Raw genomic sequence first — 24876 nt, 5'->3', positions numbered from 1 at the left:
GTGAGGATGAGTCTTTGGGCCTCTCACCACAGGTTTGTCATTAGTCATTCTGTCTTCTATAGTCTCCTCTCCGGTCTCGCCCCCCCCCCCACTCTGTCTACAATATGTACCACCCATATTTCCGCAGGGCGCTCAAGGTCAGCCAGCATCCCCCTTCTGGTAAAACTACCAAAACCACGAATCATTGCTCACCTTCACTCTTTCATTCCTCTTTTTCCCTGCCTTTGGAATAAACTCCCACACTCTCCTCAATCCCATTCTTCCCTCCAGGCCTTCAAAACAGCTGTTCACTTCCATCTTTTATCTTCTGCTATCCAAAACCATGATCTTGTCGACCCCCATTAATCCACCCCAACCCCACCTCCTTCAAATTCTCTACTTTCCTTCCTGAAAGTCCCTGCAATGTCCATCTTGTATACCCCATGTACCCCACCCCATCCCTCTCCCTTACACAGATCTCATAATGTCTCTGTTCCCCACTGTTCTGTCCTTCCCTCTCCCACCCCTCTTGTCTCCTGCTGTCCTTTGTGCATTGTGTGTTAGCTCTCATCTGAGCCTTGACAATGTATGGCAGACATCCACAACTCTTCAGGATTCCCCAAAGCACCCAGACCCCCCCAAATCCCCACTCAGCTTGTTTGCAAACTCCTCAGCTACCCTATCTTCCTTGAGAGAGGTCCAAAAACAAAACAAAAAAGAGGCAGGAGGAGAAAGGGGAAGGGGCAGGAGGAAGGGCCCGGCATCCCTGCTCGTATCTATCTATAATTCCAGCAATCTCTGTGTGTGTGTCTGTCTGTTTGTCTGTCTGCGCCGCCGTTTCTCGACGACCGCCAGGCCGATCTCATTGAAATATGCCATGAATATTGCCGGGGACCCCCGGATGTGCCTTTTCGAGGTTTGATATCGATCGGACGAGCGGTTCCCAAGTTACGGCCATTTATCTGTCGACCAATGACAAGACACGGTGCTATGACATCATGAATGATGTCACAATTAATGTTTATTTGTTTATTTATTTTTGCATGATTGACGGTCCGATCTAATTGAAACTTGCCAGGAATATTGCTGGGGACCTGCTGATGTGACTTTTCATGGTTTGATATTAATCGGACAAGCGGTTCCAAAGTTACGGCCATTTATCTGTCGACCAATGACAAGACACGGTGCTATGACATCACGAATGACGTCACAATTAATGTTTATTTATTTATTATTATTTTTTTTTGCACGATTGATGGTCCGATCTGATTGAAACTTGCCAGGAATATTGCTGGGGACCCGCTGATGTGCTTTTTCAAGGTTTGATATTAATCTGACGAGCAGTTCCCAAGTTACGGCCATTTATCTGTCGACCAATATCTGCGAGAGAGGGGGACGGGAGAGGGGGGGATGAGAGTGGGGGCGGGAGAGGAGGGGGAGAGAGGAAGGGTGAGACTAGGGGGGATAGAGGGCGAGAGAGTGGGGGGCGAGAGAGGGGGGGCGAGAGAGGGGGGGCGAGAGTGAGGGGGCGAGATTGGGGGGGCGAGAGAGAGAGGGCTGCACATACTGGCACTCACCTCCGGGCACTCACCTATGGGCCCGTACTAGTAATAATAATAATGTTACTGTTGGAATGCTGCATTAAGGTCATAATCCTGTTTCTTGTTTCTATTCTGGAAAGACGGACTTTAAACACCTTTTTGTTCCATGTAAATCGATTAATTATTACCTTTCCAACTAAGTAAATGGATTATTAACTTTCCAATGCTACCATCTTGATTATTTTCTGACAACAGGAACCCATTAGAATAAAGCAAGACGAATACACAGACGGAGGGACGCTGCTTGCTACTTTCAGTCATCGATACATGTTATGAAGATCTAAATTGTTTGGCAGTGGGTTTGTGCTTGATCCTAATAATCACCCTGGGGGTGTTTATTGGTGGAGTAGGGGAGAGGGCATATAATTTTGAACCCCCCTCCCCCCAGCGCGGTGTGGATCTGATTGGAGTTAATACGGGAATTTTAAAAGTGTCTGTTGACCTGTACGTTTGATTTCTATGCACTCTTGAACAGTTGGATGGAATGACTTGAAAACTGGGAGTTGTACCCACAGTGTACCTGGGAAGGTTTCATGGGGTCAATAAATATTCATAATTCAAGAGGGAGGGGGAGTTCAGGTTCGGAGGAAGAGGACCCCGATTCTCTCTGTAAATGTGTATTGTATAGCGCCACCTGGTGGGACGGGGTCTCCTTGTACTCGGGATGTGTATGGGAAGCTATAGGGCAATATATATATATATATATATATATATATATATATATATATATATATATATATATATATATATATATATATATATATATATATATATAAATAAAATTGTTCTTCCGGATGCCAAACATGTTTAAAAGTTTACATGATAAGAGAACACAACAAAGAGATACCGAGTGACGAACATCGTGAAAATCGCCTTGTCACAAAAAAATAATAATTCATACTCCGGAAGTGGTGGGAGTTGGTATTACAAGTCATAATAAACTACGACATTGACATCGTGGAAGTGGAACAATTAACCCGTCTGTACGGCGTATGGACGGGTTCTCTGCTCATTATTTTCATTGTGAAATACTGTAGTCGTATCATGATTGAACGCCAAAAACTTTCAAACACTGTCAACACACTGAGTGTCCATTGCGACCGTGCAACTCATGTGTTGTTGTACCAAGTTTACAACAAGACCCTACACTGACATGGCAACGTACCTTCCAGCATTCCGGCCTAATGCCTCCTTGAGTCTTTCAACCTCGCGTTGCTTCTGGGACACACGCTCTGCAGTCTGGGAAGCCAACACGCCGAGCTCTCTGTGCCAGGCCGCATCTCCTCGGAAAGCCGTGCTTCCGCGCTGCTCGAGTCTCTCAAACTTGTCCGTCATTTCATCTTTGGCAAACTTCCTTGACTTCTCATTTCCCCCGAGTTTCTGGTTGAGAAACTCAAAAACATTTGCACGTTTCTGACGGCCGTAACTGCTTTGTCCAGCACTGCTGGCAGGCTGATGGGTCTTGCGGCGTTTTGGATGCGGCTGCTGACCCCCCGCCACCATTCCGCCCACCATCATTTCCCCGGTTTCTCTATGGTGCTGCAAGATGGCCGCACAGCTATCGAGGGATCGTCCAGCAGGTAGCACAACCACATCCACGGGAAGAATGCGGCCATCGCCCTTGGGTCCAAGGCCTTAAAAGTATTATGATGGCAAAAAAAAATGAAAGGTTTAAATAGTACGAGAGAAGAGCAAGACATGACTGTTGGTAGGGAATGCAAACAAATTGGAAATCAGAATTTCAATGAGCGTGTTCGCATGTTGGAGTGAGCGACTGATGACTTTGCACTCTTACCCCGGCCTTGCTCATAACCCATCTTGGTAAGAAGGCGAGAACCCACTCCACGAGTGTGCGCCTCCCAGAGACCCAAAAGAGGTGGACCTTTGTCTGCACACTCTACCACTGCACACGCACAAGTACACGCTTTGACTCCATGCAATTCGTGCAAGAGCTGAACAGAAGGAATGACGTGAGCATGTTGACAATGCTATTAAGGTATAAAGGGTACGTGAGGCCTCGCAATAGCAATTTATCTTGTTCAATGACTTTGCTACTAATTAAGCAAACACAAAATTGACGGGGGCACTTACATGTTACGTATCCGCTGTCGGCCATGTCATAGTCTGATTCTTGTTGGAGAAGGTGGACCCTTTCCTCCTTTTGGGGCCCTGCACCTTCACCGCCATCACTATCCTCAGGTGATGACGACGTCCCTTCGGTCTCCGTCCGAGGAATGGGAATTATGCCATCTGCTTCAACGACGCGTTCCTTCAGCAGCAAGGAATCAAACTTGACCGTATAATATCCGTCGGCCATATCTGAAGCACAAGGCAGTGAAGACCGGTGGGACTTGGTAGGAAGGAAGTTGGGAGAGCATGTTTGGGGGGAGTCGTAAAGGAAAACGATTACCCATTCATGCTATCGATCAGTTTTTGGTTTTCTCATCGCAATGTTAATCGCCAGTGGAAAGGGAATCGCTTAAAACGGACAGAGATTGCTGGAATGAAGAACAAAGTGGGAATCGCAGATTTTATATCAGCAAAATCAAAAATCACATCACGGTCGGTACTGCATTGATGCCATGAAGGTTCCGGGCTGGACAGGCCTGACTTTCGACTGAAGGTGATACGGGCAGGAGTTTGTAATTTGTTCAGGGTGACGTAAATAACTCGCATACTATGCACGTGAGACACCGTGCGATCTTAGAAGTCCACCAATGACCGGTTCTGGCAGATGCGACACCCGATATAACGTACATCCAAGGGATGAGCGTACACATTGATTCCTCGCCCTGAGCGTGAAATACCAGAGTGGCGGTTCACAGCTGTCAGGATTCCAACCTAGGCTAGATGGTTCAGAGGCTGTCGTGCCAGCCCTGTACACCTGCACCTGTTTAGCAAATAATATTTTATCGTCATCGGTTATCGGCAAAAGATTGTTATCATTATTATTGTTATTATTTTCGCGTTAAGTCTGCTCTGTGTCCCCTTTTGTAAGTTGCCTGTTTATTTGATGCACCACACCTCTCTCTCCCCTATCTCTGCACAACACACCCCAATAAATCTTTATCGTACCACACACCTTTCCTCGCCCATTGTAAATAAATTATCATTAGGAATGTTCCCTGCTCGTTTTTGTCTTTTCTTCCATTGATCCAGCATGGTCCGAATTCTAGCTTAAGCCGCTGTCACACCTTGACGATTTCGCCAGCGTATGGCGACGTATGAAAAATTTGCCGAATACGCTGGCACACGTCGAATACGTTATGGGTAAGTTTGTATACGTTAAGAGCACGCTGAAGCACACTGGCATATGTCGTAGTACGCCGAGCTCGTCGACAAATTTTAACATGCTCAAAATATTTCGACGTATGCCAGCGTACGACTCACACGTTCCGCATACGCTGGCCATAAGTTGTAGGCACGTCACACGATCGTTGACACACGTTACTTGTAAGTTACTCATAAGTCGAAACACGTCGAGGTAATGTTTAGCGTCAGTGTTCCAGACTCCATGGTTTTTTTGGCCTCCGTACGCATGGTTATAATATAATATAATATAATTAATAGGCTGCCGCTCAACGACTTGAAATCATAACCGCACTAGAAATCGAACTGTCAACATCACCGTCATGCCGAAGAAAAAAAAACAAAAAAAAAAAACCATGGAGTCTGGAACACTGACGGGTTCCTCCTGTGTGAACCCCATTTTTATACACCAATTCCCCTAAACGCTGCCAATACGCCATTATACGGTAGCTGTAAGTTAGTAACACGTTCAGCAAGTTCTGTGGTCGTCCGGAAGACGTCAAATATATCTACATACGTCAATATGCGTTGGAGATACGTTACACATAGGTTCAAAGCACGTTACTCATAGGTTAGAAATAAGTTTTGGGTACGCTAAACATTACCTGGACGTGTTTCAACTTATGAGTAACTTACAAGTAACGTGTGTCTACGTGTATCGACGATCGCATAACGTGCCTACAACTTATGGCCAGCGTATGCGGAACGTGTGAGTCATACACTGGCATACGTCGAAAAATTTTCAGCATGCTTAAAATTTGTCGACGTACTACGACATATGCCAGCGTGCTCTTAACGTATACAAAACTTACCCATAACGTATTCGACGTGTGCCAGCATATTCGGCAAATTTTTCATACTTCGGCATACGCTGGCTAAAACGTCAAGGTGTGACAGCGGCTTGACATTTCGATGTCTAGTGTGGTTATGATTTGAATCGGCGAGCGGCAGCCTTTTAATAGGCTAGGCCATGTGATCGTCGGCGATACGCTGTCGCACGCTATGCATTCGTTAGAGTATCGTTGGGCATAGGTTGTGAACGCCAACAACACGCGAAGCATTCGTTGGTATAAGTTATCTATGTTATCGAAACGTTCTGTGTACGTTACTAATATGTTATGCATACGTCCAACTCGTTATGAATATGCCAAAAACTGAAAAAAAACATCAATAGTTCAGCGTATGCAAGCGTTATACATACATTTTGATACGTTGCCATACACTGGCTAAAACGTCAAGGTGTGACAGCGGCTTTAGCCGGGACTTTATTCCTTTAGCCGGGACGATCCATTCCTTTTAGCTGGTATGTCCTTGGCAGTGTCGCTCAGCGGCATCCAATCCGGTGAAGTGATCCTGTCCGGTAGAGTGATCTGGTTCGGACAAGGCGTACCGAGAGAGTGTTCCCCAGTAATTGAACCACGTGATTAATTAGGTAATCCGATTAACCCATAGACAGGAGGACCCTAGGTCATGGGGTTGAGTTATTGGCATCCACGGTCAGTAAAGCGACCCGCCGCCTCACAGAGTTATCTGTGTGCGACGGCCTACAATTCCGGGCAGTCTGGTGGGAACCGAGATAGCTTCCCCCACCTAGTGGTCTTCTCACCCGACCCCAAACAATATGTATGTATGTATGTATGTATGTATGTATGTATGTATGTATGTATGTATATATATATATATATATATATATATATATATATATATACATACATATACATATATATATATATATATATATATACACACACATACATACACATATATAATATATAAGCCTGGTGTTGGCGCAGTGGTTAGGGCAGCGGCTTGGGATCCAAACGGTCCTGAGTTCAAGCCCTGTTGGGCCACTGAATTAATACACCAGGGGGTTGACTCAGCCTGTCATCCTTCCGAGGTCGGCGAAGTGAGTACCAGTGTACTGGGCCGGTGTATACCCCGGTTAAAATAGGTGTACCATATCCCTGTGTCGTAAGAGGCGACCAGGGTTGTGTCAGGAAGGGCATCCAGTGTAAAACATGTGCCAAATCACTATGCGGATCATACGGATGATCTGCTGTGGCGACCCCTATCGGGAACAGCCGAAAGAAGAAGAAGAAAAAGATATTATATATGTTGAGGGTTCTTACATGTACAGGATGGTTGTGTACGACCCGTCTCCAAGTTGTTTCGGATTGCCAATGGAATGTGCTGCTTGATCCGATCCTCCAGTCCGAGTGATGTGCGACCTACGTACCTGGCATCACACTGGCACTGAAATTCATAAATACAATTGTTCAGTTTTATGATATGGAGCACATCTTTCTGGACTGAGGGGAGCAGTTTGTGGGTGGTAAAACTCACTCTCGTTGCAACAGAGTTGTAACACTGAAACTAACCGTTTCACCTGTTGTTCAAACTTTGGAGAGATTTTACCTCTCCATGGCAGCTTAAGATAAACCGGACACTTTTCTGGTCCAAATACAGTGTCCTCAGACCGATTGGCAGTTCCGCGCTGTATGAACCCACAGATGAGTCGCTCAGTGTCGCCATTGTCCCGGAGAATGGTTCGTATAATGCGCTCTATTTCTGACTGGAGGATCGGATCAAGCAGCACATTCCATTGGCATTCCGGAACAACTTGGACAAGGTCGTACACAACCGTCCCATACATGTAAGAACCCAACAAGAATGCCTGCTCAAAGTGAGTCTGCCATTGGTCAGCACCTCCTGAACAATCCCGAATGTGCCCGGGACTATCACGTTGAACGGTTCCAGATTGTGGCACGTGCGTGAACTCAAGCACATTTACGTGTTCTTGAAGCCGGATTTATACACACACGAGCTCCTGTTCTTTGCAAACAAAAAGAGTATGTGCAAACACTGCGTCTGTTCTGACCTGGACCAATAGAAAAAAATGGGAGGATACGGGTTCCCTCGGTACCTAAAGGCCATGATGTGTTTGTTCGGGTCAGTAACAGTCCAAAGAACTAATCCCCAATGGTCTGAACAAATAAATTGTTTCATTTTGTGTCTGCACTTCCGGTGTTCTTGCCTGTGGTCTGACAAGCTGCAAGACGAAAAGCTTCTTTTTTCTGATATTTCAAGTTTTGTACTACCAAACGTTTATATATATATGTGAATAAGGACAAAGCACATTCATTAGGAAGAGAGGAAAAGGAAAGAAGAGAAATGGTCTCACCGGTGATGGTACCGGCATACCAGACGTCATCTTCATGACGAGCTAAGCACACGTCTCCTGTCCTTAATGAAGCGACGTCTGGTTCCTCAAACTCTCTCAATTGATTGCATGGGACAACAACTCCGTGACTGAACCTGTAGTGGAAGAGGTAGTGCCTCGTTGGGAAGGGGCATTTGAAAAATAACTTGTGTTATTATTACTGGAGGCACCCAAGAGACAAGGGAGGGGGGGGCTAGGACTTTATTTTGTGATATTATGAAAGGTGTTATAATGATCATGTATTATCAAACAAACAAACATGAATTGCATTTTAAAATGCGAGAAACACCCGCTCCCTTCAGGAGCACTGGCAAGTCTTGTCCAACTCCCCACATTGTGGGACTTAACTCGATAAATCAATACGGAACATCACTAAATGTGCAGTTAAATGAATACCCACCTTAAATACACCGAGATAGAAGAAAAATAAATAAGTACAGTACTGTACAGTACTCACCAATAATACAAGAGATTCTGTGTCAAGCAAGGCCAAGATATGTGTGGGAGGGGGGGGGGGGGAGAAGAGTTATAGCGACGGTGACACAGGACTATCTGCCTCCTTTTCTGAAACCAGTATAGTCATCCCAGCACAAGCAAGAATGACTATTGCAGATCACTGTACCGGTAATCATCACAAGCCCGTAAGACTATCACACATCGCCATACCAGTAATCATCACTAGCTGGTATGACTATCACAGATCACCGTACCAATAATCATCACAAGCTGGTATGACTATCACAGATCACTGTACCGGTAATCATCACAAGCTGGTATGACTATCTCAGATCACCGTACCAATAATCATCACAAGCTGGTATGACTATCTCAGATCACTGTACCGGTAATCATCACAAGCTGGTATGACTATCACAGATCACTGTACCGGTAATCATCACAAGCTGGTATGACTATCTCAGATCACCGTACCAATAATCATCACAAGCTGGTATGACTATCTCAGATCACCGTACCAATAATCATCACAAGCTGGTATGACTATCTCAGATCACTGTACCGGTAATCATCACAAGCTGGTATGACTATCACAGATCACTGTACCGGTAATCATCACAAGCTGGTATGACTATCTCAGATCACTGTACCGGTAATCATCACAAGCTGGTATGACTATCACAGATCACTGTACCGGTAATCATCACAAGCCCGTAAGACTATCACACATCGCCATACCAGTAATCATCACAAGCTGGTATGACTATCGCAGATCACTGTACCGGTAATCATCACAAGCTGGTATGACTATCACAGATCACTGTACCGGTAATCATCACAAGCTGGTATGACTATCTCAGATCACTGTACCGGTAATCATCACAAGCTGGTATGACTATCGCAGATCACTGTACCGGTAATCATCACAAGCTGGTATGACTATCGTGGATCACTGTACCAGTAATCATCACAAGCTGGTATGACTATCGCAGATCACTGTACCGGTAATCAGCACAAGCCGGTATGACTCTCGCAGATTGCCGTACCGGTAATCATCACAAGCTGGTATGACTATCGCAGATCACTGTACCGGTAATCATCACAAGCTGGTATGACTATCGTGGATCACTGTGCCAATAATCATCACAAGCTGGAATGACAATCGCAGATCACTGTACCGGTAATCATCACAAGCTGGAATGACAATCGCAGATCACTGTACCGGTAATCATCACAAGCCCGTACAACTATCGTGGATCGCCGTACCGGTAATCATCACAAGCTGGTATGACTCTCGCAGATTGCCATACCGGTAATCATCACAAGCCGGTATAACTATCGCGGATCGCCGTACCGGTAATCATCACAAGCCGGTATAACTATCGCGGATCGCTGTACTGATAATCAGCACAAGCCGGTATAACTATCGCGGATCGCTGTACTGATAATCAGCACAAGCCGGTATAACTATCGTGGATCGCTGTACCGATAATCAGCACAAGCCGGTATAACTATCGTGGATCGCTGTACTGATAATCAGCACAAGCCGGTATAACAATCACGGATCGCTGTACTGATAATCAGCACAAGCTGGTATAACAATCACGGATCGCTGTACCGATAATCAGCACAAGCCGGTATAACTATCGTGGATCGCTGTACTGATAATCAGCACAAGCCGGTATAACTATCGTGGATCGCTGTACTGATAATCAGCACAAGCTGGTATAACTGTTGTGGATCACCTTGTCGGTAATCGGCACTGGCTTTGTAAAGCACACCCGATTCATATAAAATAACCAATTGGCAATCACTATAAAAAAAAACACCAACGAGGGCAAAGAATAACGAGATTGCTTGAACGGCGCTCGGGTGCTAAAGGTTAAAAGTTAAAAACCTACCGCACTTACATCGTGGTACGTGTTGACGTCATACGTTCCACTGTTCCAGGTGTAGCCGAGTGCATCAAAGCTTTTAAAGCCATGTACGGTAATTAAACATTGCAAACACCTTTCTTCCATTTGCTGGTGATTTCCCTAGTTATTAATTTTCTTCAGTGTACTGGAACTGTGTATTCAAAATTCCAACACCGGTGTATCGATATATCGCCGGACCCCAAGCAACACACACGATATTTCGATATAGTATTATTATTATGATTGTACATGTAGGGAAAGGGGAGGCAAAAGGACGAAATCAATTTAGAATTGGCGAGTCGGGGAAAAGGTTGAAGATCGTAAAGCTAGTTCGCCGTCGGGGATGTCGGAGGAGCGAGGAGACGAGTGAAATATGCGAAAATATCCGAACTTCCTTTCGATTGCAATTTCAGAGACTTGTACCATTCACCTGATCCTCCCCAACTAACCCATAACTTTGATCAAGACGCATTTCAAGACCCCTCCGAAGTACGGTGAAAACCGTGGGATTCCGCGCAAACAAGCTCACCGGCAGCATTCGGCAAATCGACAGCGGCCTTCCAGATAGAAACTGCAGGGTTTCAGTGAACGGTCAGTCGGGAAGAGGAAGAGCACGCAGACAGCGTCGACTCCTTCGGGACCACTTGCTCGCCCAGAAAGCATTGCATGGTGGAACTGCAGAGCTCCTCGAGAATTCCGATAAGGGGCGAGGCACCGCACTCCGCAAAAGGAATCGTCGTCCATGGCCTTGGAAAGAGATTCAAGGACACGTTAGGATACCTATACATGTCAACATAAGGGAGAAGGAGTCGGAGGGGGAAGGGATAATTGATTTGACCTCCATCTGGCTGTGCGTGTACTCCATGATGTAGACATGTGGTTTGGCATTGGGAATTCCGTCAAGGCTCCTGACGAGCAAAATTGTACCGGTGAGGGTAAATCGATTTCAAATACTCCACAAGATCGAGCTCAATGTGTGTGAACAGGTTCTCAACGTACGGCGGTTCATCCGTTCATCCATTTTCGTGTTCTAACCTGTGATGCAGAGTTGGATGGATCGTGGGCATTCTTAGTTGTTTGTAGTGATACAAATGAGCAATCATAATATGAAGTGTTCCCACAATGGTGTCTGCAGCGGCTCCATGAGCTCTTTTGAGCGATATTGAAGTGTCATGAAATTCCAAAGCAAGTTTAACACATTAAACTCGCTCCAGGTGGAACATGGTGTTGGGAAAATAATTATCATCAATGTACCAGAGTTCAAATGATCAACACAGTTATCCTGCCGATGGGATTTGGAATCGGGTTCACTCATCCTCACCCGGGTCCTCCATATCCCCACCCCTCCCCAATCCCACCCCCAGTTGGTTCCTCTGGAGCCGCTTTGTCCATGTCTGCGGTGGCTGTAAAGATTGCAATGGAATCTGATTGCAGTTAGAAATGGCACACAAAGACCGGTACGTGCTATCCCGTATGGGAATGCAGGGTGAGATTAAATGATGAACAGCTTACCTCTTTCTGACTACATGGGACCTCATCTTGTCCATTCACTCCATCACCTGGTACAGAATTTGACTCTTGACCTTTCACCCCCATTACTCTGTCTGACGTTTCTCCAGGATGCTTCTCCTCACTGGGACCTTGTTCACCACATTTGGTTTCCTGCACAAGTAACAGGTTAATTTTCAACACAATAAAACCATCAGTAAAACTAGAGGGGGAGCACTCGGGAGAGTGAAAAACCTCCGCCGCCAATACTGCTGGGTCACTCAAGTGAACCTTAGATCTTATTCATTAAATGTCAACAGTGCTGACAGTTATAGTTCTTTTCTCCAACATTTTTTTGGGAGGGGGGGGGGGGTTGGAAATCACTTAAAACATGTAGAAACGCAAAAAAAAAATAAAAGAAATTGTTGAAAAAAAAGTTGCAAAATTTTTTTTTTCTCTAACAATTTTTTTGGGGTGGGGGGGGGTTGGAAATCACTTAAAACATGCACAAATGCAAAAAAAAAAATTTTCTCTAATTTTTTTTTGGGAGGAGTGGAAATCACTTAAAACATGTAGAAATGCAAAAAAAAAATAAAAAAAAATTTTCTCTAAATTTTTTTTTTGGGGGGGGGGGGTTGGAAATCACTTAAAACATGTAGAAATGCAAAAAAAAACAATTTTTCTCTAAATTTTTTTTTGAGGGGGGGGGGACAAAGTCCAAAATCTTATGGCATGATCCTTGGACCATACCTAACCCCCCCCCCCCACCAAGTTTCGTCGAAATCCGTCGAGGAGTTTTTCCGTAATACTGTTCACAAACAAACAAACAAACAAACAAACAGAAAGGGGTGAAAACAGTAACCTCCGATCTTCGATGGCGGAGGTCAACAATCAACTCAATCCTTAGTTCGAGTTCATAGTGGAAGCCAACTATTAACGACTTTTTCATCCCTCCTTCACTCCCCACCCCCTTCCTATAACATACCCCTTCCCAGAGCCGGTTTATCCATTAGGCAAACAAGGCATGTTGTTGTGCCTTAGGGCCAGCCAAAAATGTAGGCAACTTTTTTTTTTTTTTTTACATCCAATTCTTATTGGTCTCGTAATATTGTTACGAATTTGGAAATCTATCGCATACAACATACAGGTTCCTTTAGCTCAGTTATCTCGGTAAGTACGTGTTTTATAGATGGCTTCCTCCCCTTGGTCTAATGGGTGAATAAGTGTAAATGCGCTGAGATTTGTTATTGGAATACCCCATCTCCCGCAACAACAACAGCAACAACAACGACAACAACGCCATCTTCACGTCCATCCTGACGCCATGACGCTCGCGGCATTCTTCGTGCGCACGTCAGCCAGCAGGCACGCGCGTGGGGGGAGTCTAGCGTCGGCACGTCGTCCCTCCTTAGCCAATCGGCAGGGAGCGGGCGTCCTCCCCGCCCGCCTCCGACTCGACACGGTCGCCATTCGACACGTGGTCGGAGGTGAGTTAAACACTGTATCATATTTAATGTGGTTTGTATTTTATAATAAAAGGTTTTAAAACTTGTACATCTGATGTTCTATTTGCAGATTCAATCCATCGTTATGTCAGGACACAAAGTTGGCTGGGAGCGAGCTCAGGAATTGCAGAAAAAGAAGCATAAGGAGGATCAACGACTCACGAAGACTCATAAATTGACATCGTTTTTCCATGTGGTGGAGAAAGATGCTGGTGTTGGTGGTGGTGATGATATGGATTCAACGAAGGACTCCCCTTCAACATCCCCCGCAGTTGATCCTGTCGAAGACAGGCCGGCCGACGATGGTGACACTAGGGGCGCAGGTGCTTCAGTATGGACTCCACTGATTCCCAACGATGTCGGGTTGTTTGGTAACATCACAGACAAAACTGCGCCATGTGTGCATCAGCTTGGGCACTGACCATTTTCGGAACTTGGATGACAGTTATCCAGAAACGAAGCGCCAATACTCTGGGGTGAATCGCCTTCTTAATGCCAGTGCCTTCAAACGGGTTTTGCCACATGGGGAGGTAGCTGATCGTGATTGGTTGGTTTATTCTCCTGCCAAAGCTTGTGTTTTCTGTTTTCCTCTGACAGAGGTGCACAGCTTTCTGGCTCGGGATTTACTGATTGGAAGGATATGGCTCAGTACTTGAAAGCCCATGAAATCAGCCCAAAGCACATAGAATCAGTTCTAACATTTTGTCAGCGGAGTGCTGATGCCGGTCGAGTTGATAAGCAATTGCATCAAAACGTGCTGGAGCAGCGCAGCTATTGGAAAAATGTGTTGACACGTTGTGTTGCCACAATTACTTTTCTTTGCGAGAGGGGTCAGTCGTTTCGAGGTAGTAACGAAATTGTTGGCTCCAGCAGCAATGGTAATTACTTGGGCATTTTGGAGTTCATTGGCCAGTTTGATCCGTTGTTGTCCCAGCACATCCATTACCATGCCAATCGGGGTCGCGGTCACACGTCTTATTTTTAAAAAGCAATCTGCGAATAATTAATTGCTATGATGGGCAAGCAAGTACTTGGTCGCATCAAGGATGAGATTTCGAAGTCGCGGTATTTCTCAGTTTCAGTGGACTCTACACAAGACATTGCCCATACGGACCAGCTCACGATCATCCTCCGCTACGTCAACGTGACAGATCACAAGCCTGTCGAGCGTTTCCTCACGCTCATTAGTATCTCTTGTCATACAGGTCAGAATCTTGCTGATAATCTTCTCCGATACTTGAAGGACCATGACATCGACTTTGACAATTGCCGCGGTCAGATGTATGACAATGCTAGTAATATGTCGGGCAAGTACAATGGTATGCAGCAAATTTTGAAGAACAAGAACAGTTTGGTTGATTACATTCCCTGTGTAGGTCACTCTTTGAACCTAGTTGTTCAGTCCGCGGTGGATTGTTGCATTGAAGCGGTTTCATTTTTTGGGGTTTTTGCAGCACCTGTATGCATCCTTTGTGGCATCCACACACTGTTGGGGTATCCTGCAGACCCATGTGGAACAGCAACCTGGGTGCCTTGTTCCGAAACACCCATCGGATACCCGGTGGTCTGCCCGAGCTGATGCCACTGAAGCTCTGTTCCGCGGTTTCCGCCAGTTCCAGAGTGCTCTCGAAGAGATCTCCGCAGATGAAAATCAGAACAGGGAGACACGAAATGAGCCGGATTCTTTGGCAGAGAAGATGGGCACCATAGAAGTTGCCCTGATGTGTGAACTTTGGAATGATATTTTGCAGCGCTTCAACTGCTGGAGCAAGTTGTTGCAAAGTGCCACCATAGAATGAACACCGGCTATTTGTCTGCTGAAGAGTTTGAATGAGTTTTTACATGCGCGCAGAGAAAATTTTGATTTCTATGAGCAACAAGCATGTGATCGCTGCGGCAACAGCACTTACAAATCCGAAAGTCGGCGAATGCCCAAGCGTAAGAAGCGTGACAATGATGGAAATGCTACTGATGCCACAGAAGGGATGGCGGGCCAACAAAAATTCAAAGTTAATACATTTTATGTCATCATTGACCAACTGCGAAGAGCATTGCAGAAACGCACAGAGGCGTATTCTGTAATGCTGCAGCGGTTTGGCGTTCTGACAGAGTTTGACTCTATGACCGACGAGGATATCAACACTGTTATTACAGGGCTTGTCAGTGTGTATCACAAGGATCTGAATACTGATTTTGCGTCAGAGTTCCGTCAGTTCATTTGCTGGTATAAAAACAAACTGCCCTCAAGTTCCCCCTCAACAGGGTGTGCACAGCATATGTTTGCGCTGCTGCACACCACTGGAGTTAATGCAGCCTTTCCAAACACTGAAGTGGCTCTCCGAATATACTTAGCGCTGATGGCCACCAATTGTTCAGGAGAACGCTCATTTTCGCAGCTAAAGAGAATCAAAGATGTGAAGCGTTCTACCATGCATCAACAGCGTCTTGGTGCGTTGGCCCTTTTGTGCATTGAAAGTGATTTGCTCCGAGAACTGGACTTCGGTTCCGTAATTGAAGAGTTTGCAGTTGTAAAAGAACGCAAGGTTGCAATCTAAGGTCTAGTAAACTGTAAAGCAAAGTGCCAAATCTGTACGCGTTTTGTCTTGCATACATTCATACACTGCAAATTGTATAGAGGGATTAAATATACTATTTTCTTTTCACATTAAATATTTGTCTTTTTCTTTGTATGAAATATTTTGTTCTTGAATCGGCTCATCTTTTGTCTGGGGTCCATTTCCATGAGCCCGAGATCTAATTTAAAATTTTCAGGCCATTCTCTAAAATTTCAAAATGTGCCTTCGGGCCAGTCGAGGCTTAATCCGGCACTGCCCCTTCCCTACCCTCCCTTTCTCCAAAAATTACTTCCCCACTCCTCGAGCCACCACCACCTCAACTATCACCCCTCCCCTGTTTTGTTCAACCTCTACTTCTTTAATTCAACCCTCACACCCTCCTCACATACTCATGCAATAAAGAAATAGTCCGAACAGGATTGCATGGCAATCGGTTCGTATTCAAAAATAGGACCACTGGACCTACAGGTTATCTGGACCCTGGCCTAATGTTGTAACCCAAACACTGGTGGGTGTGGAGAAGATGATTTTTGAAGGAATTTAATAAGTCAGCCATTTTGACCTAGTTAAAGTCACATGACCGGAACAAGCTTACCAGTCAGGAGCGGAACCTTGCTGCCAAATTTCAGCCGGATCAGCCCAGCGGTTTGGCCGAGAATTTGAAATGCGAGACGGACGGACGTTGCAAGATGACAGTACCTCATCTGGAATTGCAATTCCAGATAAGCTAAAAATGAAGGCACCAACTCGTACAGCTGTCCAGAAGACAGGGTTCAGGTCCAATGTTTTCACCGCCAAGTGGTCTCCAACCGATACTGCCACCTCATGACATTGTAGTCACACGATTATCTATCTATAATTCCAGGTGTGTGTGTGTGTGTGTGTGTGTGTGTGTGTGTGTGTGTGTGTGTGTGTGTGTGTGTGTGTGTGTGAGAGAGTGAGAGAGTGAGAGAGTGAGAGAGTGAGAGAGTGAGAGAGTGAGAGAGTGAGAGAGTGAGAGAGTGAGAGAGTGAGAGAGTGAGAGAGTGAGAGAGTGAGAGAGTGAGAGAGTGAGAGAGTGAGAGAGTGAGAGAGTGAGAGAGTGAGAGAGTGAGAGAGTGTGTGTGTGTGAGAGAGTGAGAGAGTGAGAGAGTGTGTGTGTGTGAGAGAGTGAGAGAGTGAGAGAGTGTGTGTGTGTGAGAGAGTGTGTGTGAGAGAGTGTGTGTGAGAGAGTGAGAGAGTGAGAGAGTGAGAGAGTGAGAGAGTGAGAGAGTGAGAGAGTGAGAGAGTGAGAGAGTGAGAGAGTGAGAGAGTGAGAGAGTGAGAGAGTGAGAGAGTGAGAGAGTGAGAGAGTGAGAGAGTGAGAGACCGCTGTTTCTCGCCAACCACTGGTCCGATCTAATTGAAACTTGCCAGATATCTTGCTGGGGACCTGAGGATGTGCCTTTTCAAGGTTTGATATTGTTACGGTGGTGGGAATTCGCAGAACACCATTCAGGTTCCCCAGAGATCAGTTATTTCGATAAGTACGTGTTTTAGGTTAGATTCCCCCACCGATGTATAACGGGTTTTGTTCGTGTGCCGGGCTGTGAATCTTTGAGTTAGCCGTTATTCTTTTCCTATTTTTTATTTTAAACAAACAACATCTCCTCAACAACAAACACTGCAACCACACCACCTCCACCACAACGCCAACAACTCTACAACCACGCCATCCCCACCACAAACGCCATCAACATCACACCCCCCCCCCCTCAGCAACAGCGGCAAGGTGCCGCTGACACAGACACACCGCGCCATAGAGGCCACATTCCACCCTCCGTGTGCAGTCAGCCATTTCGCGGCTGATTAGCATAATCGGATCAAAATGAGCTCTGCCTTGGAAAAAGCCAGCCAATCAGAACGTCCGTGTGCAGTCAGCCGTGGAACGGCTGATTAGCATAATCGAATCAAAATGAGCTCTACCTTGAAGGGAACTGGCCAATCAAAGGTGAAAGGGGCGGAGCCAGCCTGGGGTGAAGGTTCAAGGGTGAAAGGGGGCAGCGCAGGTTTCTGGTGAAGAAACCTAAAGCGGCTTCACCCCCTGGGGCTATAAAAAGGCGCTTGGGACGCCGACAGGGCGGTTTTTTTGTGGTTCGTTGCGGAGTTCGTTGGAGAAGTGAGTCATTGGTGGAGGGCAGCTCATTGGAGCCCGTTGAGGAGAGCAGAGTGTGGAGAGTTGGGCACGCCGTCAGGCCCCCAACCGACCAAGTCGCCATTTGAGCCGCCGCCGCGTTGGCAACGGGCCAGCGAGACGGAGTCACCAAGGGTCGCCAAACCGAAGACCACCGAGTCTCCACCAAGGGGCGGCCAGGTAGCCGGCCCGGCCTCTCGGAGCCTTCTGGTCATCCCGGCTCTGAGTACATTAAAGGCTTACGAGCAGTTTCTTTAGTTGGGTTTTTACGTGAAAGTCTGTGGATCCTTGTCTTCCATTAAGTAGAACTGCCATAAGTACGTGCTTGTATAAAAAGATAGAACTCGGCTGTAGGCTTTTTGCTCGTGTCTTGTTCCCATCCCACCATTCATTGATTGCATGCTTGTGAAAATAAATGCCCATTGTTCAAATGTTCACCTGCTCGTTTGCGTCATTTTCCTTGTATTGACTGCCACGGCACATTTCGGGAATCAACTGGCTAATTAAGCCGATAGAAGCAATAATCTGGTCCGATGGGACTTGGCGATATCAAACCGCTCAGCTACGCACACGGAACGAGCACGCTTAAGCGGCTCGTGTCCGTACAAGTTCTCGTCGAGGTATAAACTCGCGGTATTTCTGTCCGCGCGAATATTTAGGTATAATCGACAATTCGGCGATTGACCCTGTAGCGCGTGGACAGAATATAGACTAGTTTATGGTGCGTTAAGGCATCCGTGGCTGGTTTCCGGGGTTGTTCCGGAAAGCCACGACTGGATTGCGGCCTTCGGTGGGCGCGCGACGCCGATTTGGCTGAAGCGGTCGTCCACACGCCGAACGTGGTGGAAATCTACAACAATATTAATCGGACAAGTACTTCCCAAGTTAGGGCCATTTATTTACCAACCAATGACAGGACACGTTGCTGCGTAGGCGTGGCCGATGGGGAAGAGAACCTCAGCTGCGTTCCCAATTACGGGTTACAACGTACGGACTTCCGGATAGTGATGACTTTGTGTATTCTAATAATTTCTCGATTTCTTATGCGCATTTGTAGATCAACACAATGCCCCAAGTTATGATCGTTTTCATATTAGACGGTGCATAAATTTCGGTAACATCAGAGTGAGCTGGTATGCTCCGAACCAGGAAGTAAATTTAAAACACGCGATAACTTACGATCGAAACTAAGCAAGTAGGAGACAAAATTTAAACAACAAGGTGTTTTTTTTGTACTTTTAGATGTTTTTTGTTGCTGTTTTGGTACTTCCCCCCAGAAAATGGCATCACACTGCAGAGAAAGTACTTAATTGTACATCTATAATTCCAGCATTCTGTTGTGTGTGTGTGTGTGTGTGTGTGTGTGTGTGTGTGTGTGTGTGTGTGTGTGTGTGTGTGTGTGTGTGTGTGTGTGTGTGTGTGTGTGTGTGTCCAGTCGTTTACGAAAGCGAAGGAATGGCCTGTATGGTTATTTGAAAGACTTTGTTTTTTTTGCACCTACATTTTTTTTTTCCCCTCCCTCTTCTCTTCTCGTGTTTTTCCTTGCGATGACATTGCGAAAAGGCAAAATACGTTGGCGCTAATTGAATAATTGGCCATTAAAACTAAATTGCGAATAATCGTAACTGTGATATGTGAACTTCCTGGCCACGCACGTACGGGTACGCGAGAGCGAAGGAACGGTCTGTGTGGTTATTGTTTCTGGCACGCGGTTTGAAGGTTTTTTTTGTTTGTTTGTTTTTTGGTTTGTATGTATGGCCACGCACGTACGGGCACGCAAGAGCGAAAGAACGGCCTGTGTGGTTGTTGTTTCTGGCACGTGGTTTGAAAGTTTTTTTTTGTTTTTTTTTGCACGTTTGGCCACGTACTAGTATATAAAAATGGGGATTCACATGATGATCGTATGCAAGGTGCGAAGCATCCTCCCGATTTAGTGGATGGACCATCATGTAACTACAATATGTGACATAGGATGTTACGGTCATGTGACCCCCACCCCCTCTTCATTGGAGGAAGTCTATATTATTCGAGGTGCCTTCACTTTATAACATTGGTCTACCCAAGTGCAACTTGTATTTTTGCAGCGGTTCAAATAATTTATTTATGTTTTGGAAGACGAGTGAAAATAAACTCCGTAAAAACGAGATACCTCTGATCACCGAGGGTAAGCCTCCCCAGGCACCAGCGATCCATTGATGGCCGTATAACTTTGACCTTCAACATTTTGGGACAGAGTGTAAATAAAGAAAACGTGTCCACATCTACAATCTATCCAAAAAAAAACCTCAACATCATGAATATCAGAGAAAAATTATTCAGGTTATGATCAAAAAGGTGTTTTTCGTTAATTAGGTCACAATCGAAAAAAAAAAGTAGGTCAAGGTCACAAATCAAACATCATATGCACAACTTCGGTGCAGGTACGTCATTATGATCGAAGAACATCTTGGTCTTGGTCGGCAAAGCAGTCTTGGAGATTCCGCATTGGCAAAAATTTTTTTATTTATTTTCCCAAACTGCCATTTGACCTTGACCTTTAACCCAGAGGGGTACAATGTAAAGGAAGTGTAAACGTGCCTTGCTCTGGGGCCTAGACTATAGAGAGAGAGAGAGAGAGAGAGAGAGAGAGAGAGAGAGAGAGAGAGAGAGAGAGAGAGAGAGAGAGAGAGAGAGAGAGAGAGAGAGAGAGAGAGAGAGAGAGAGAGAGAGAGAGAGAGAGAGAGAGAGAGAGAGAGAGAGAGAGAGAGAGAGAGAGAGAGAGAGAGAGAGAAACAGAGAGAGAGAGAGAGAGACAGAGAGAGAGAGAGAGAGAGAGAGAGAGACAGAGAGAGAGAGAGAGAGAGAGAGAGAGAGACAGAGAGAGAGAGAGAGAGAGAGAGAGAGAGAGAGAGAGAGAGAGAGAGACAGAGAGAGAGAGAGAGAGAGAGAGAGAGAGAGAGAGACAGAGACAGAGACAGAGACAGAGACAGAGACAGAGACAGAGACAGAGAGAGAGAGAGAGAGACAGAGAGACAGAGAGAGAGAGAGAGACAGAGAGACAGAGAGAGAGAGAGACAGAGAGACAGAGAGACAGAGAGACAGAGAGACAGAGAGACAGAGAGAGAGAGAGAGAGAGAGAGAGACAGAGAGAGACAGAGAGAGACAGAGACAGAGAGAGACAGAGACAGAGACAGAGACAGAGACAGAGACAGAGACAGAGACAGAGACAGAGACAGAGACAGAGAGAGAGAGAGAGAGAGAGAGAGAGAGAGAGAGAGAGAGAGAGAGAGAGAGAGAGAGAGAGAGAGAGAGACAGAGAGACAGAGAGACAGAGAGACAGAGAGACAGAGAGACAGAGAGACAGAGAGAGAGAGCGCAAGGAGAGAGAGAGAGAGAGAGAGCGCAAGGAGAGAGAGAGAGAGAGAGCACAAGGAGAGAGAGAGAGAGAGAGAGAGAGAGAGAGAGAGAGAGAGACAGAGACAGAGACAGAGACAGAGACAGAGACAGAGACAGAGACAGAGACAGAGAGAGAGAGAGAGAGAGAGAGAGAGAGAGAGAGAGAGAGAGAGAGAGAGAGAGAGAGAGAGAGAGAGAGAGAGAGAATTTCGTTCAGATGGGACAAACCTTGGTCAAGTTTTGGTGAAAAGTGTTAGTCAATAATTAGGTCATAACCTTAAAAATTAGGTCAAGGCAAAAAAAATAAAAATTGCATCAACCCCGAAACATTTCATTCCGAAAGTCCCAGACGGCAGCAAAGGAAGAAAACAAAACCTAAACGGTGGTTTAGTAACTCCTCGGGGTCCAAGCCCGGGGGAACTAATTGCATAAACAAACCCGACAACAGGTATCAGCCTCCCCCATGGTCGAGGAGTATCGGGGAGGCTTCATCAACAGGAGATGAACAGAGATAAAGGTCAAGTTAAAATAGTGATCCTATTTAATACCTCGAGCAAGGCAAGTAAGCTGCTCTTCCTCGCTGCCAACAAACTTGCTTCAGTGAGCTCCAGAAACTCTTGCACACCAGCTCGCAGCTCCAGCAGAACCTGCATGTGTGCTTCACCTTCCCGTCCAACAGGTGCTCCAGCATCCCGTCCATCAGGAGGTCCACCATCCCGTCCATCAGGAGGTCCACCATCCCGTCCATCAGGAGGTCCACCATCCCGTCCATCAGGAGGTCCACCATCCCGTACATCAGGAGGTCCACCATCCCGTCCATCAGGAGGTCCACCATCCCGTCCATCAGGTGCTCCACCATCCCGTCCATCAGGTGCTCCACCATCCCGTCCATCAGGTGCTCCACCATCCCGTCCATCAGGTGGTCCACCATCCCGTCCATCAGGAGGTCCACCATCCCGTACATCAGGAGGTCCACCATCCCGTACATCAGGAGGTCCACCATCCCGTCCATCAGGAGGTCCACCATCCCGTCCATCAGGTGCTCCACCATCCCGTCCATCAGGTGCTCCACCATCCCGTCCATCAGGTGGTCCACCATCCCGTCCATCAGGTGCTCCACCATCCCGTCCATCAGGAGGTCCACCATCCCGTCCATCAGGTGGTCCACTTTCCCGTCCATCAGGTGGTCCACTTTCCCGTCCATCAGGTGCTCCAGCTCCACATCTCCGTCCATCACCTGATGCTGCTCTCAGAGCTGCTATCGCCGCCTCAACCTGCTCAAGCTGCATTCGACTCGCGGCGATTGCCGCTTCCAGTGCCGGTTCGTCCATTTGATATTTCAATGTTTTCCCTCTCTGTAAAAGCGATGACCAGTTTGCATCTTAAGTGTCATCAAACCGACGCAGATGACGAACATCCAACACGTACTGTACAACTCGTACTGTCTTCAAACCAGAAACGCGACGCAGAAAAAGGCCAAGAAAAAAAATTGGTTGTTGTTGTTGTTCTTGTTGTTGACGTTCTTTCATTCGATGGGATCATGGAGCATTGGAAATGGTTTACTTATTCTCTCAGGTTTAGATAATCTTATAATGACGGACATATTAAAATGGGGGGGAAAAAAAACTACACTTTGTTAACTCATAAATGTCGAATCCTGACGAACGTGAGCGGTGACGCGATTAAATCAGTCACGTGCTCCATTGCCTTCATTTAACCGGAAGATCATTTCGAAGCGGCAGATTCGTCACCAAGAAAGCTGTGACGTCACATCACTCTCAGTCACGTGCTCCATTGCCGTCATTTATTCGGAAGATCATTTCGAAGCGGCAGATTCGTCACCAAGAAAACTGTGACGTCACATCACTCCGGGTTACACTTCCGGTCCGTCACCACAGTGTGAAAACTAGCAGAATGGGTCGATCCAGACGTGGGGATCACACGATGACGTTTTCATATTAACTCGAGGACAATTACCATTCGCTATAAAACAGATATATCATGAAAAGTTTAGTTTAACAGCCTCCAGGACCTTGGGGTAATGAAGCCCCCCAACCCCCAACCCCCTAAACCCGACCAACCTTGGACCGCAGTCGGAAGAAAGGAAAAAGAAAGAGCTGAACTCCATTACTGCGTGTTGATCTACAAACATTTCGCTACAACAACCTGTTAAAAGTGAAGAAAAATTAAACTTTTTCATTAACTTTGATACTACTCGCGAATACTAATGAATTTAACCGCTGAACTGTATTACAAATACAACCCCACGAGCGTAATATAAATGCCCAATACCAAAAAACACGTAGGGGCAATACCCCTGGGTACACACCGGCAATACCCCTGGGTACACACCGGCAATACCCCTGGGCACACACCGGCAATACCCCAAGGCACACACCGACAATACCCCTGGGCACACACCGGCAATACCCCAAGGCACACACCGGCAATACCCCTGGGCACACACTGGCAATACCCCTGGGCACACACCGGCAATACCCCTGGGCACACACCGGCAATACCCCTGGGTACACACCGACAATACCCCTGGGCACACACCGACAATACCCCTGGGTACACACCGGCAATACCCCTGGGCACACACCGGCAATACCCCAAGGCACACACCGACAATACCCCTGGGTACACACCGGCAATACCCCTGGGCACACACCGGCAATACCCCAAGGCACACACCGACAATACCCCTGGGTACACACCGGCAATACCCCTGGGCACACACCGGCAATACCCCTGGGCACACACCGGCAATACCCCTGGGCATACACCGGCAATACCCCTGGGCACACACCGGCAATACCCCTGGGCACACACCGGCAATACCCCTGGGCATACACCGGCAATACCCTTGGGTACACACCGGCAATACCCCTGGGTACACACCGGCAATACCCCTGGGCACACACCGGCAATACCCCTGGGCACACACCGGCAATACCCCTGGGCATACACCGGCAATACCCCTGGGCATACACCGGCAATACCCCAAGGCACACACCGACAATACCCCTGGGCACTCACTGGCAATACTCATGGGTGATCACTGGCAGTACCCCTGGGCACACACTGGCAATACTCATGGGCACTTACAGGCAATACTCATGGGCACTTACAGGCAATACTCATGGGCACTTACAGGCAATATCCCTGGGCACTCACTGGCAATACTCATGGGCACACACCGGCAATACCCCTGGGCATTTACTGGCAATATCCCTGGGCACTCACTGGCAATACTCATGGGCGATCACTGGCAGTACCCCTGGGCACACACCGGC

General features: G+C 46.7%; 1 protein-coding gene across 2 annotated transcripts in view; it reads right to left on the bottom strand.

The window, feature by feature from the left end:
- Positions 1-23218, bottom strand: part of ZGPAT (zinc finger CCCH-type and G-patch domain containing) — a 32094-nt gene extending 8876 nt beyond the window's left edge. Inside the window, exons 1-7 of one of the 2 annotated variants that reach the window (XR_015052830.1) lie at positions 22126-23039; positions 11994-12143; positions 11011-11228; positions 8071-8204; positions 3672-3899; positions 3376-3483; positions 2746-3214 (exon numbers count right to left, since the gene is read on the bottom strand). Coding sequence is in view for 1 of the 2 variants with exons in the window: in XM_085861829.1 (XP_085717955.1) it covers positions 2746-3214; positions 3376-3483; positions 3672-3899; positions 8071-8204; positions 11011-11228; positions 11994-12143; positions 22126-22908 (2090 nt within the window). In the remaining variant the exon portion in view is untranslated. Of the gene's footprint in view, positions 1-2745; positions 3215-3375; positions 3484-3671; positions 3900-8070; positions 8205-11010; positions 11229-11993; positions 12144-22125 lie in introns of both variants that reach the window. The other variant, XM_085861829.1, reaches the window with a different exon arrangement.
- Between the last annotated feature and the right edge of the window lie 1658 nt (positions 23219-24876).

Source organism: Eptatretus burgeri, chromosome 17, assembly GCF_056783735.1.
Source record: "Eptatretus burgeri isolate ZD-2024b chromosome 17, Ebu_testis_v1, whole genome shotgun sequence".
Classification (NCBI taxonomy): domain Eukaryota; kingdom Metazoa; phylum Chordata; class Myxini; order Myxiniformes; family Myxinidae; genus Eptatretus; species Eptatretus burgeri.
This window is presented reverse-complemented; position numbering and strand designations above follow the sequence as displayed.